The 13,337-nt window shown below is 41.6% G+C and overlaps 2 protein-coding genes across 5 annotated transcripts in view; one reads left to right on the plus strand and one right to left on the minus strand.

The window, feature by feature from the left end:
- Nucleotides 1–852: 852 nt before the first annotated feature.
- On the minus strand, nucleotides 853–2,683 carry TEX46 (testis expressed 46). The gene is made up of 2 exons (XM_033113803.1): nucleotides 2,492–2,683; nucleotides 853–1,050 (listed from the first exon to the last, which is right to left on the minus strand). The coding sequence occupies exons 1-2, from the start codon at nucleotides 2,681–2,683 to the stop codon at nucleotides 853–855; spliced, it is 390 nt and encodes a 129-aa protein (XP_032969694.1).
- Nucleotides 2,684–6,540: 3,857 nt separating this feature from the next.
- Nucleotides 6,541–13,337, plus strand: part of KDM1A (lysine demethylase 1A) — a 54,230-nt gene continuing 47,433 nt past the window's right edge. For 3 of the 4 annotated variants that reach the window (XM_033115976.1, XM_033115977.1, XM_033115979.1), the window contains exon 1: nucleotides 6,541–7,033. In XM_033115976.1, coding sequence (XP_032971867.1) covers nucleotides 6,689–7,033 — 345 coding nt within the window. In that variant the 5' untranslated portion in view covers nucleotides 6,541–6,688. The remainder of the gene's footprint in view (nucleotides 7,034–13,337) is intronic. The other variant, XM_033115980.1, reaches the window with a different exon arrangement.

Below are 13,337 nucleotides of genomic sequence, written 5' to 3' on the forward strand. Positions count from 1 at the left end.
CTTTTTAACCCAGAATTCACAGGCTCAGATCCTTCAGAGGGCAGCCCAGCTCTGGTCAGAACTTAATACCGTTGTTTTGTTTCCATTGTCTTTATTTTGACAGTTACGTCCTATTTCAGGCACATGATACTGTTTTTTTAATTTACAGATAAGTTATTTTTATGATTATTTTCCTTTATAGATACATTTATATAAGGAAAAAAATAGTCGATTTAAAGGGACAATATTGAGTTAAATATTCCGGTGGTTCGAGGCTAGGGCAAAAATCACAAAGGTGGTAGGTACTCTAATGACTGACGTTTAGGATACTCTGGCATGGGGTAGAAAGCATGTGAGGGCGAGAAATGGAGGGAAAAAGGCTGGAAAAGGGGTCAAATCAATGGATGGAGGGCCTGAACACCACAGTAAGGATTATGGGTTTTATTCTGTCAACCACGGTGAGACCTTGGCTCAAAAACAGGCAATGTACACACTCAGGGCTGTGCTTGGCAGGGCTTGCCCTGGCCTCTGAGCGCAGGGCAGGGGTCTGGAGGGGAACCTGGAGGCTGGGACAGCACTGGGGAGGCCGCTGTAAGACTGCGGGTGAATAGGTGTAGTGCCCTGGGCCAGGGTCGACTGAGGCGGTCCAACTTAAAGAGAGGAAGGGCTGAGTTCTCAAGCCTCATCAGGCTGTGTCACAGGTTGCTCTCTAGCTAACCTAGTGAGTAGATTTCTTTGACAGAGGGGACCTTTCAGCCTCCAATCCTCCTTCCCAGTGTGATTTACTAAGAAAATCCGATAGTCTCTGACAGGGTTTTACTGAGTAAAGGCAACATCAGAAGCAGCCAGCCCACCCCAGTCCTTCTGACCTCGTCAGGGGGAATTGGAGGTGCAGTTAGAGAAGATGGAGAAGATGGACTGTTGCCTCCTCAGCCGGCGCTTTCCCGTGGCAAAAGTCTGCTGTCGGCTCGACCTCTTGTAGCAATTCATTTTATTCCACACGATGAACATCTGATTTTCCAAGACCTTCAGCTTCATTTCACAGAACATAAGCCGTTCAAGGATCTTGTCCTGAAGGGCAAAGCAGGCATACAGTTTCTCGACTTCTTTTGTGTTCAGGACGTTGCCATGGGGTTTGGCTTCGGGGATCTTTTGTTTCTCTGCCTCTTCCTAAATTCCCACCGCCAGGAAAAAAGGAAAGTCTGGTTAATAATGATAATGCCTTCCCGTGCCGAGTGATGTATAATAAATGTCATCTTCATCACTTCTCACAACCAGCCTGCCAAGAGCGCATCTTGCACACATCTTGTGGGTGAGAGAGAATTGGGGCCCAGAGAGGGAAGGTCCCTTTCTCAGCATTGCTCAGCCTATGGGAGAGCCTGCATACTCCTAGAATCCACAGTTTCCTTTGGTTCATAAGGAGTAAACGAAATGGTCCTCTAAGCTGTACTCACTAAGAACATAAAACCCATACCCCAAACATACCTGTGTCACTAGAGCTAGTGCTTTTCCCAATGTGCCGGAGAGTTTTGTCAAGCTCTGTGAAATCTCTAGCTGCCAAGTCTCCGTGTCTCATGACATGCTCTTACCTTTATAATCCTCATCTGCCCCCTCCCCCAGTTGATAATAATACTTGATGTTTTCTTTTTGGATTCATCTACAAACACCTGGTTTGCAGAAAAGTAAGTATGACAACAAATACCCATGTTTCCACACCAGCTTAAGAAATAAAATATCACAAATGGAACTGTGGATTCTTCTCCCAGCATGTTCCCCTCCCTCCCTGAACCTCATCTCTACTACAATCCTGAATTTGGTATTTACTTTTTCCAGGCATTTCTTGAGACCCGTGGTTCTCAGTGGGAGGCTATTTTGCCCTGTGTGGTGGGGGGAGGGACATTCGGCAATGTCTGCAGACATTTTTGGTTATCACAAAATGGCATCTGGTGGGTAAAGGCCAGGGATTCTGCTGAACATCCAACAATGCACAGGACAGCCCCCGTCACAAAGAATTATCCGGCCCAAAATGTCAGTCGTGCAGAAGTTGAGAAATCCTGCCTTCATGTACTTTCCCTATACATGTGTACTCATAAACAAGATAGGGTATTGTTTTGCATTTTTTAAAACTTTATATAAAAGATGTTATACTCTACGCACATCTCTCCTATTTTCATTATTATATTTTAGAGATGTGTCTATGTTACACATGTATCTTTAGTTCATCCATTTTCATTTTTTTCCCTTTCAAAGTAGTTGCTACTGTTGCCAAAGCATGTCGACGTCAAACATGAAGTAGGAGAGGCTGGGATGGTCCAGATTTTACAGCTGAGACAACTGAAGCCTTGTGAAGAACGCGCTTTGTCCTCCATCACCCAAGAGGCAGCTAGAGGGCAGAACCCTGGATTCCTCAGTCTGGCCCCATTATCCTGACACCTCCCCTGTCCCCCCAATCCCTAATCTAGCTGTTAATATCCCATCACCCTCAGCTGAAGCTAAGGCCCCTCTTGCTCACCTGCTGGGGCTGTGAGGGGATGAGCTTGAGTTCATGGTTCACCAGCCAGTTGCTAAGCAACAACAGAAGGAATAGGAACCCAAACAGGGCTGGCTTGTAGCTGATCATCCAGGCTACCAGTGTACCTATGGCGCCTGAGGAATCAAGTATCCCATAAAGATGCCTAAAAAGAGACACAAGTTCCCCCAGCATTATGGCTTGATGGCACCCAGGCCCCAAGATCCAGCCTCAGCCCCCCCTCTAGGACAGTTGCCTCCATAACAGGAGTCATGGCTGCCCCCTCCTCTAAATCATGAGCTCCCATCCCCCAGCTGCCGCATAACAATATTCACTGTTCCTGTGTCTTAAACAGCTACTATGTGCCAGACTTTGACACGCAGTTTGCAAGCATCATCTCATGATGTCCTCACAACAGCCAGGTGATGTAGGCCTTAGTGATACCTCATTCACTCAACAATACTTCTGGGCCTAGCCACTGAGAAGAAAATAGCCAGCAATACAGAACTGCTACCCTCATAGTGAGGGAGATTACAAAGAGAAATTATCCTAAATTTGGAAATAAGGCAAAAAGATTACTACAAGCGGGTCCACAGTTACGCTAGAATATTGTGTAACGGGCCCACCTGTTGGTCCCCTGATGCTTTAGGGGAAGGTAACTTTGACTTACAATTTAATATTGATTAGGGGCCCCCTCTGTAGTCAGGTAATAACTTTTAAAAAATGGATAAGTTGCTCTAGAAATTCCATTTCTGAATATATAGCCTAAAGAACTGAAAGCATGTTCACCTATGTTCATAGCAGCATTATTCACAATAGCCAAAAGGTGGAAACAACCCAAAAATCCCTCAAAAGTTGAATGGATAAGCAAAGTGTTGTATATGAAGCCTGACAATTAAGTTCGCGAACTCATCCTAGAAAAAGTGCTACATACCTCATTGCTGAATATCACTATGGTCACCTTTGAAGTACTCCCCTTGGGAAGCTATGCACCAATGCCAGCACCTAGTCCACCCTTCAAAGCAATTTTGGAACTCCTTTTCTGGAATGGCCATCAGAGTTGTCATCGTGTTACCCTTGATGTCCTGAATGTCATCAAAATGTCTTCCTTTCAATATTTCCTTTATTTTCGGGTAAAGAAAGAAGTCATAGGGGGCCAGATCAGGTGAGTAGGGAGAGTGTTCCAATATAGTTATTTGTTTACTGGCTAAAAACTCCCTCACAGACAGTGCTGTGTGAATTGGTGCAGCACAATACAGCAAGAGCCATGAATTGTTGGTGAAAAGTTCAGGTCGTCTAACTTTCACGCAGCCTTTTCAGCACTTCCAAATAGTAAACTTGGTTAAATGTTTGTCCAGTTGGTACAAATTCATAGTGAATAATCCCTCTGAGATCAAAAAAGGTTAGCAACATTGTTGCAAGAAGTTCGTGAACTTTAAATTGTCAGTCTCATACACACATTGGAATACCAGCCTTAAAAAGGGAGGAAATTCTGACACGCTACAATATGGATGAACTTTGAGGAGATTATGGTAAGTAAAATAAGCCAGTCACAAAAGGACAAAAGCTATTTGATTCCACTTATATGAGAGATCTAGAGTGGTTAAACTTATAGAGACAGAAAGTAGAATGGTGGTTGCCAGGGGCTGGGGGCATGGGGGAATGGGGATTATTTAGTGAGTACAGTTTTATAATATAAAGAGTCCTGGAGATTGCACAACTATGTGAATGTACTTAACACTAGTGAACTTTACATTTAAAAATGGTTAAGATGCTAAATTTTATGTTACATGTATTTCACCACAATTTAAGAAAATGAAATTAATTAGTTACAGGCCTAATTCATTTTATTGCACTTTGCTGTATTGTGCTTCACAGATGTTGTACTTTTTGCAAATTGAAGGCAAGACCCTCCACCAGCAAAAAGATTATGACTGGCTTTATCGTGTGATACTCGCTTTATTACAGTGGTCTGAGACCAAAACCGCAATATCTCCAAGGTATGCCTATATTTGGGGGGAAAATGGATAAGCTGCAAATTATTATTATTATTATTATTATTTTTGGTAAATAGATTCAAATGCGTTCTTTCTGATAGAAAAGATAATCCCCAAAGTTCATAGTTTTATGGCCTTGTAGGACATTAACTATTTTTTTTCTTATTTCACTTTGCAATCTTATTCCAGCATTCTATTTTCCACTAACAAAATGATTATATACCTGGGTGCCAAAAAAATGTATACACATGACTTGTATTCATCTTATGTTATCCGTATATACTGAGTATTACAATTTTAATACAATCTCAATGGCTCTGATATTCTAATATTTTCAATTCATTGCCACTTTGGAGGCCTTTAGGTTAGTTCTTATTTATTGTTATTATACATAACCTGAGATAATCAGCATTGAAGTTAAATCTTTGTGCATGTACTTAAATAATTCCAGAGAATGTTTTCCTGAAAGTGGAATTGCTGGGTCAAAGGATACACATATTTTAAAAATATAATTTTTAAGTTTTATCAAATTATTACATATGCAAACAAGTCACATAAAACTACAGAGTGTAAAACAAACTTCAGTCTCCCATCTCACCCCTTCCCACCCTCGAATTCTATGACTCAGAGAAACAATTCTAACTCTTAGCTGTTTCTTCTGGTATTTATCTTGATATATCCAAATAATATGCTTATATTGTTACTTCTTGATTTCTCAATTTTAATATATGTTTTTATGATGGAAGATGAGGATTTTGCTCCCAGGCAGAACCTTTCCTTCCATAAACCTCCCTCATCCTTCTCTTCCACAAGCTTGCTCTTTTTTCCATTCTCTCAGTATAATTCTATCACTTTGGTTAAAACAATATTTATTGTTTATTAGGCCAGTGTAGCTCACAGTGTAGCCATATTTTGTACTATGATTACACTTTCTTGCGCAGCTTCTAGTTTTCCTGGACTTAATTGCCTCTTTTTTTGTTTGCTTAGTTTTTTTTTTTTAACTCAATTTCATTGAATTACAATCGATATAAAATAAAATATACTTATTTTACTTGTACAGCCAATGAGTTTTGACTAACGTATATACACCCTCAGTCAAGATATAAAACATTTCCATTATCCGCAGCAAGTTTTCTCCTGTTCTTTTGCAGTCAACTCCCCCCTCACCCCCTCCAACCCCCCCCCCTCCTCCCAGGCAACCACATTGGATTCTATCGCTAGAGATTAGATTTACCAATTCTTGGACTTCATGTAAATGGATTAATTTTTTGAAAATTATACTTTGAAGAGACAGACATGTCTCATAGTTCTTAGCAATTATAGTTCTGTGTAATAAGTGGAAATAAGCTTGAAGAACACAAGGCCTGGATTCCTGGAAGAATTAAAAAAATAAACCACCACTACCCTCAGCAGCATTGGAAAGAATTACCCTGTTGTAGAAACAGGTGTTATGTATGTGGGGCGGGGCATAGAGAATGGAAGTAGGTGAGAGTGAGCGAGTGCTATAGAGAGAAAGCAAAAACAAAGTCCTGGGGACAAAAGCAATCCTGTTGGATTCAAACCTGGATTTCCTAACTTCTGTCCATTTTATTACCACGAAACTCGTTTGCTCTCCAGGATTTCCCCAGTACAAGCAGGGCAATTATGAATAAATAAGATGATCTACCAGTTACATGTTTTTCCCCTCCCTAGACCATATGCTCTTTGAAAGCAGGAACTTCATAATTAAACCCTTGTCACCTAGTAAGCATTGACAGATGTTGGTTGAATTGACGAATGAAATGAGTGAATGAATGAGTGAGTGAATGAATGAATGAATGAGTGAATGAATACATAAGTGCATGGAAGTCCCTGGATGAAATGGTCGCCCTCGGAGGTGCAGTCTGGCCCAGAAGCCCTAGGACCAGGAAGGTGCTGGGACCAACTCCAAAGGCCAAGAAGACGCTCTAGGGAAGCATCGCGCTCTTTGCCGTGGTGCCGCTCTAGCCGCAAGGACTCAGCTCTATGGCAGCAGGGGAGGGCGGGGCCGGGGGAGTCTCGGCCTTTTTGTCCAGACGCGGCTGGAGGGCGCTCAGCGCGTGCGTACGCGACGGCGGTTGGCAGCGCGCGGACTGCGTGAAGTGAAGCGAAGCGAGGTGGCTGTGAACCCACCGACCCCCAGACTGAGCGGCCCCTACGGCCGTCAGCAGCCCGGCGGTCCGAAATGTTGTCTGGGAAGAAGGCGGCGGCCGCGGCGGCCGCGGCGGCAGCGGCCGGGTCGGAGACCGCCACTGGGTCAGCGGCCGGCGCTGAGAACGGCTCGGAGGTGGCCGCGCCGCCAGCGGGCCTGTCGGGCCCTGCGGAGGCTGGGTCAGGGGCGGCCGGGGAGCGCACTCCCCGCAAGAAGGAGCCTCCACGGGCCTCGCCCCCCGGGGGCCTGGCCGAGCCGCCGGGGTCCGCCGGGCCTCAAACCGGGCCTGCTGTAGTGCCTGGTTCTGCGACCCCCATGGAAACGGGAATCGCAGAGACTCCGGAGGGGCGACGGACCAGCCGGCGCAAGCGGGCAAAGGTAAGCCCTGACCCGCGCCCCCCGCAAACCACAAATCCCAGTCTGGCTTCCCCGAGGTTGTCCAGCCCCCTCACCCTTCCACCCCCGGTCTTGAGCTTTGAGCCCCACGCCCACCCAGAGCTCCCTGCTGCTGGATGGGTGGGGTGAGGGAGGAAGGTCTTTGCCTGTGTTGAATGCGGTCTTTGTGCTGGTACCAGGCCATCCTGGGAAAGGGGGATTGGTGGGAGGGCTGCTTTACTCATTGCGTCTTGTACACCTTTTCATTTTCTTGAGGGGAAAAAATGGCTCCCTGACGTGGAATTATGGTTGGCGTTGTTGGAGACAAACACCACTCGTTTGTCCCCAGATGTGTCTGGGAGTCGCTCAGCGATATTTATGGAGTTTCACCTGGGCGCACATTGGGGCTGTAGGGTGATGCTGAAGAAATCGCCTGAGCCACAGAGACCGAAAAGAAAGGAACATTTGTTTCCGAGCCCTTTGCTGTGTGCTAGGCGTTTTTCTTTTCCTTTTATCTTCTCAATGGCTTTTGACGAAGATTTTTACAGATGAAGTTGATGAAAAAGGCAAATATCAATTAGGCAGGGTGCAACTATATGGGAAGAGAAAGGTTTGTCACCAAGCAGTATATACAGACAATAGTGTCTCACATCTCTGGGGGCCAGATGCTGTGTTTAGAGCGTAGTCAACGTTATATTTTTGCTAAACACCAACGGGCAGGTAATAGTTCGCTGCATTTTAAGAATGATGTAAACTGAGGCACACAGTTGAAGCCGCTTGCCCAAAGTCACACCGCTAAGTAAGTGGTGGAACTGGAGTGTATGTCGTGATAAGGTATCATGGGCCTCTGAAACAAAGGACCACATGGGGCACTTAGTGTGTAGGGTACTGTGGCAGTACTAGAGCACAGACTTTACACTTGGGCCTTTTCTGGAGGTTTTATGATCCAGTTGAAAAACTGGGAATATATGTACATATAGCTCTTAAGGAAATATTTAAAGTCATGGGATTTGTATAATTTACACATACAACAAGTTTTCTCCCTGTGTGTCATTTTTAAGTGAGTATACCGAGTCTGTGTGTGAGGAGCATCTTTTTGTGCCTCTGTGTGTGTGTGTGTGTCTGTTGTGTGTCTGTGTCTTAAACAACATTATTGTCTCGGTTCTGGAGGCTAGAGGTCCGACATCAAGGTGTCAGCAGGGTTAGTTCTTGCTTAGGGCTGTGAGGAAGAATTTGTTCTGTGCCTCCCCTGATAGCTTCAGTGTGAGGCGCTTCTTGAGATGAGGATTACCCAGGCTGAGAGCCCCCAGATTCAGCCGTCTGCTTGAGAGATCTCTCTCCAAAAAGACCCTGTACTAAGTAAAAGATGGAAAGGCTTTTGGGGGCTTTTACCAAAGCATGGGTTAGAAAAGCACAGAGGTTGCTGACTCCCAATTCAGAGATGAAATAAGAGGGCAGAAGCCTAATGGGGTCTTAATTTTACTATTTTAATAGAAAGTGTGGCCAGAAACCATGTTAAAAGATTTTTGTTTTTAAATGGGGTCTTTTTTGAGATAATTCACATATAAAATATACCTTTTTTTAAAAAATGTACAATTCAGAGCTTTTTAGCATATTCAAAGTTGTGCAACCAGCACCACAATTTTAGGATGTTTTCATCTCCCCCAACAGACACATGTACCATGGGCAGTTACTCCCCACTCCCTCTTCCCCAACCCCTACAACCACTAATCTACTTTCTGCCTCTATGGGTTGGATTTGCCTATTCTGGACATTTTAGATAAATCATATGGCCTTTGTGTCTGCCTTTAGCATGTTTTCAAGGCTCATCCATATTGTAGTACTTCCATTCCGTACTTGATAACTCTGTGGTGAATAATATTGTATGGATACACCACATTTTGTTCATCCGTTCATCATTTGATGGACATTGGGTTGTTGCCACTTTTTGACTATTATGAATAATACTGTTACATGTACAGTGTTTTGTGTGAACATAGGTTTTCAGTTCTCTTGAGTATATACCTAGGTATAGAATTGCTGGGTCATACGGTATTTCTGTGTTTCAACTTTTTGAGGAACTGCCAGTTTTCCACAGCAGCCACACTATTTTACATTCCTACCAGCAGTGTATGAGGGCTCCAATTTCTCCATCCTTGTTGACACTGCCTATCTTTTAATTATAGCCATCCTTGTGGATGTGAAGTGGTATCTCATTGTGGTTTCGATTTGTAGTATTACCCCAATGACTAACGATGTTGAGCATCTTGTGCTTATTGGCCGTTTGTATATCTTTGGTGAAATGTCCATTCAAATCCTTGGCTCATTTTTAAATTGGGTTGTCTTTTTATGTGTGGTGATTACAAAAGTTTTTAATTTCGGTGTTCAATTTCTCTTTTGTCCCTTTTGCTTATGGTGTTATATCTAACAAATCATGGCCTAATCCAACATCATGAAGATTTGCTCCTGCATTTTCTTCTAGTAGTTTTATAGTTTTAGCTCTTGCATTGAGGTCTATGATCATTTTGGAATTAATTTTTTTATATGGTGTGAGGTACAGGTTCAAGTTCATTCTTTTGCATGGGGATATCTACTTGCCCCAGCACAATTTCTTGCAGACCATTCTCTCCCCCTTTGAGTGGTTGTCCATAAATGTAAGGGTTTCTTTCTGAATTCTTAATTCTATCCCATTGATCTGTACATTTTCGTTCTTCTATCATTTCCACAATGTCCTGATTACTGTAGCTTTGCAATAGGTTTTGAAATCATGAAGAGCAAATTCTCCAACTTTGTTCTTTTTTAAGATTGTTTTGGCTGTTGTGTGTCCCTTGCATTTCCATATGAATTTTAGTATCAGTTTATGAATTTGTACAAATAAGGCAGCTGAAATTCTGATTGTGATTGCTTCAAATCTCTAGAACGATTTGGGACATGCTGTAAGATTTCTTTATAATTTTCCTGTGTTTGTTTTAATTCCTGTTATACTGCTTTCCCATTGTAATTAACTCTGAAACTCTAAAAAGAAAAATGGGTTGTGTTTATTTTGAGGAGTGACTAGGAAGTAAGGAATTGGGGAAACTGACATACTAATAGCCAGTCTTGGGAGCCAGAGGACACAGATCTTGATGACTAGAGTATGCATAGGAGTAAAAAGCAATCTGAGTCCAGTGTAGAGAGGCACTTGCTTCAGGATTTCTGAGGTGTATCCAAGACATACATCTATATTTTTTGGCTTGGGAGCTTATTCAATTTTGAGGGTCCTTTTTAAAAAAATTATATATTTATGTATTAAAATTAGGTCAGGGTATTGGAAGGGGTCCATGCAGTGAGGGTCCCTAAAGCTTGTTTCATCAGTATCAGAATAAATTCACCTCTGAGAATGTATACATTAACATTATGACAAAATATATAAGGTTTGAAATTGATAAATTGGGTTGGGGTTTTAGGAACACCACATAGCTTCAGGAATGGTGGCCTTCAGCTGGGCCTGGAAAATGAGCAGAATTTAGAAAAAGTATTCTGGGAAAGGATAGGCTTATTGGAGTTAAATCTTCCTATGATTCATTTTCTCCAGGAAAATAAACCCTACCTTGTAAGTTAATAGGTTTAATTACAATGTAAACAAAATAGCTATTGCAGTGTCTGGCATATTGTAAGTAGGTGCCCACTAATAAAGTACTACCGGTGGAGAAAAGGATGTGAAAAATGCTTGGAATATAGTACAAAGTGGTTTGAAAAGCAACAGGGAGTCCAGAGTGGACAACTGAACACTGGGAACAATGGACAAATGAATTTAATTGTAAATGAGGGTTTTCTAAGATCAAGATAAATTGGAGGTATCAAGAGTGTTCAGGTTGTTGAGAGTCAAACACTAGATGTGGCTATTGAGCACTTACCATGTGACTAGTAAGAGGGAGGAAACTCAATTTGTAATTTTAGTTTAAACTTAAATAGCCTCAATAATAAACTCACTAGCCGTATGTAGCTGGTTCTACCTTATTGGAAGCACAGATGCTGAATTATGGTAGAAACTTCCATCAGACAGCACGCACTAGACTAGGAAGTGCAGATCATAGTGCTATGAGAATTCAGAAAAGGTAAAATGTATTTGTAAATTAGGAATAGTTAGGGAATAATTTGCAGAGGTGGTGGGCCTTGCATTTTAGCCATCAGATTAACAGAAAAGGGTGGGAGTGGCTTTTAAGGAGTTTAGGGATGGGCAAAATAACAGAAGTTTTTGACTAGTGTTAGAAAATGACTAGAGGTAAATTTGATTAGTTAGGGCTGGAGAATTTATATGTTGGTTTGAAAAGGTTGATGTTCATATATTAAACTATCTGAAAATATCACGTATTTGGAAAATTAATCTGGCAGTTGGACCCTAAGTGAATTAAAAGGAAGAAAGATTAAAACAACCCAACAAAAAGGCTGGAGTTTTAAGGAGATTGGGAAGTGAGTAAAGCATTGTAGCAAGTGCGTGGAAAAGAAGGGAGGGACTCGAGAGGTAAATTTGAGGATTGCCTGTCCACGTAAAGGTAAGAATGATTACCCTGCTGACTCATATCCTCCAATTGGGACGTCTTCATGTCCTTGGTTTTATGAACATAGTTTGTAGAACCTCTGAAGTCTTTGAAGATTTTATTAAGGGATGAGATGTTCCTAGTCTTTTATGGTCAAGGTATCTATTCCTTTTCTCAGGGAATAGTTTTTATTTTTTCGAGTTTAGATGATTCTTTCAGATGGTTTTAAAGCTTTTTATTAAGTGGAGAAACCCTTTTTTACAAAATAAAATTTTATGCAAAATCCCAAAATATAATACTACTTGCTTGTTTTATATTAAGAAGTAAATTCATAACATTTATTTTAGTTGTCAGAGAAAATGAGGCTGTTTTCATAGAGCCAAAATTGAGAAGGGAGGTTAAACATTGTAGTTGCAGTCTTTTTCAGCCTTAGAATCTAATTTGATTTCTGCGTTTTCTTTGTGAAGAGTTGTGAAGATCCAGTACTGGTTGATAACTAGTAGTACAAAAGGTTGTTTTGTTTGTTCAGCTTTCTTTGCCATCTCAGGACTCTCTCAGTTGAATAGAGATGGCAGAAGAAATTTCATGGTTAAGTCTCCCCCAAATTGATTTACCCAAACAGTATAAGTTCATGTGTTGGTGGTCTCTAAAGGGTTATACTTTGGATAACACATATGAGCGTGTACTTACTTGTTTTAAAGATACATTTAAAAATTAATAAATGAAATCCCGAAGAATACTAGGGTTCTGTGGAACACAATGTTTTGTTGTTTTTCAGTACTACCTGTAGATATTCTTGCTCCTACCTCTAGGTATTTTTCTAATCTTTTTTTCCCTAAAAACCAAGAACTCTCTAGACCAGCCTTTTCCAAGTATATTCCTTGTTAATAGTTATTACTTAAAACATTGGATTAAACAATGTTAGATTCTTTTTGCTGCAAAATTTCTCAGTATCTTTCATGTGCATTATTACTCTGGGGCCTATAAAAATGGCAGTGTTTCCCAAACTTGATCTTGGATTCCTTTTTCCTTCAAAGGGCATACATAGTGTCTTACGGAACCTCTTTTGGGAAACGTTGAACTACTGCAGTAGAAAGGATCTTATATTATTGTTTGTGTTTGTCTCAGAATTTCCACATTGCCCAGTTCCAGAGTAGATACTTGTTAAGTGATTATTGATTGAATGGATAGGATTGATGAGCGTGGGATTACAGGGCTGAATCTGGGGTGGACAGGGGTCAGGCACTGTTGAGGGATAAAAGAGAGCTGAAACTGCATGCCGTACGCATATATTACATTTTCTGGCCCCTCTCCCTCTTTGAAACGTTTTTCCCTCTTTGCTGCTCTTTTACCCATTGTCCTGAGATCTATTCCTACTGTTTACCTTTGTCAAATAGGATAAAGTTTACATTTTTGGAGGTTGTATTGTAAAGCCTCTATAACATGGCCACTTGAACAGGATCTTTTGTTTGCAACTAGAGTTTCAGCTTATTAAGGGTAGGGAGACTCATTCATAATCATTTTCTCCATTTTGCCATGTCTCAGTGTTCAGTATTTGATAGATGAGTACAATTATTCATGTGTTACGTAAGATTCTTAGCGCATAGGTCAGAACTATTCAATTTATCCTTAGTTTTTGTTTCCATTTTCTAATTCAATCCCTGTTGTCGTTAAAACTCTTACCTCCCCTAGCCATTCACTCCGCTGCCTCCCAAATTCTGTGGTCATGTCATTAAGAAAGAAAAAAAGACAAATATAAAAGCAGCCAGCCATCTGGAGTCATTTCC

Source organism: Rhinolophus ferrumequinum, chromosome 9 (assembly GCF_004115265.2).
Source record: "Rhinolophus ferrumequinum isolate MPI-CBG mRhiFer1 chromosome 9, mRhiFer1_v1.p, whole genome shotgun sequence".
In the NCBI taxonomy this organism is placed as follows: domain Eukaryota; kingdom Metazoa; phylum Chordata; class Mammalia; order Chiroptera; family Rhinolophidae; genus Rhinolophus; species Rhinolophus ferrumequinum.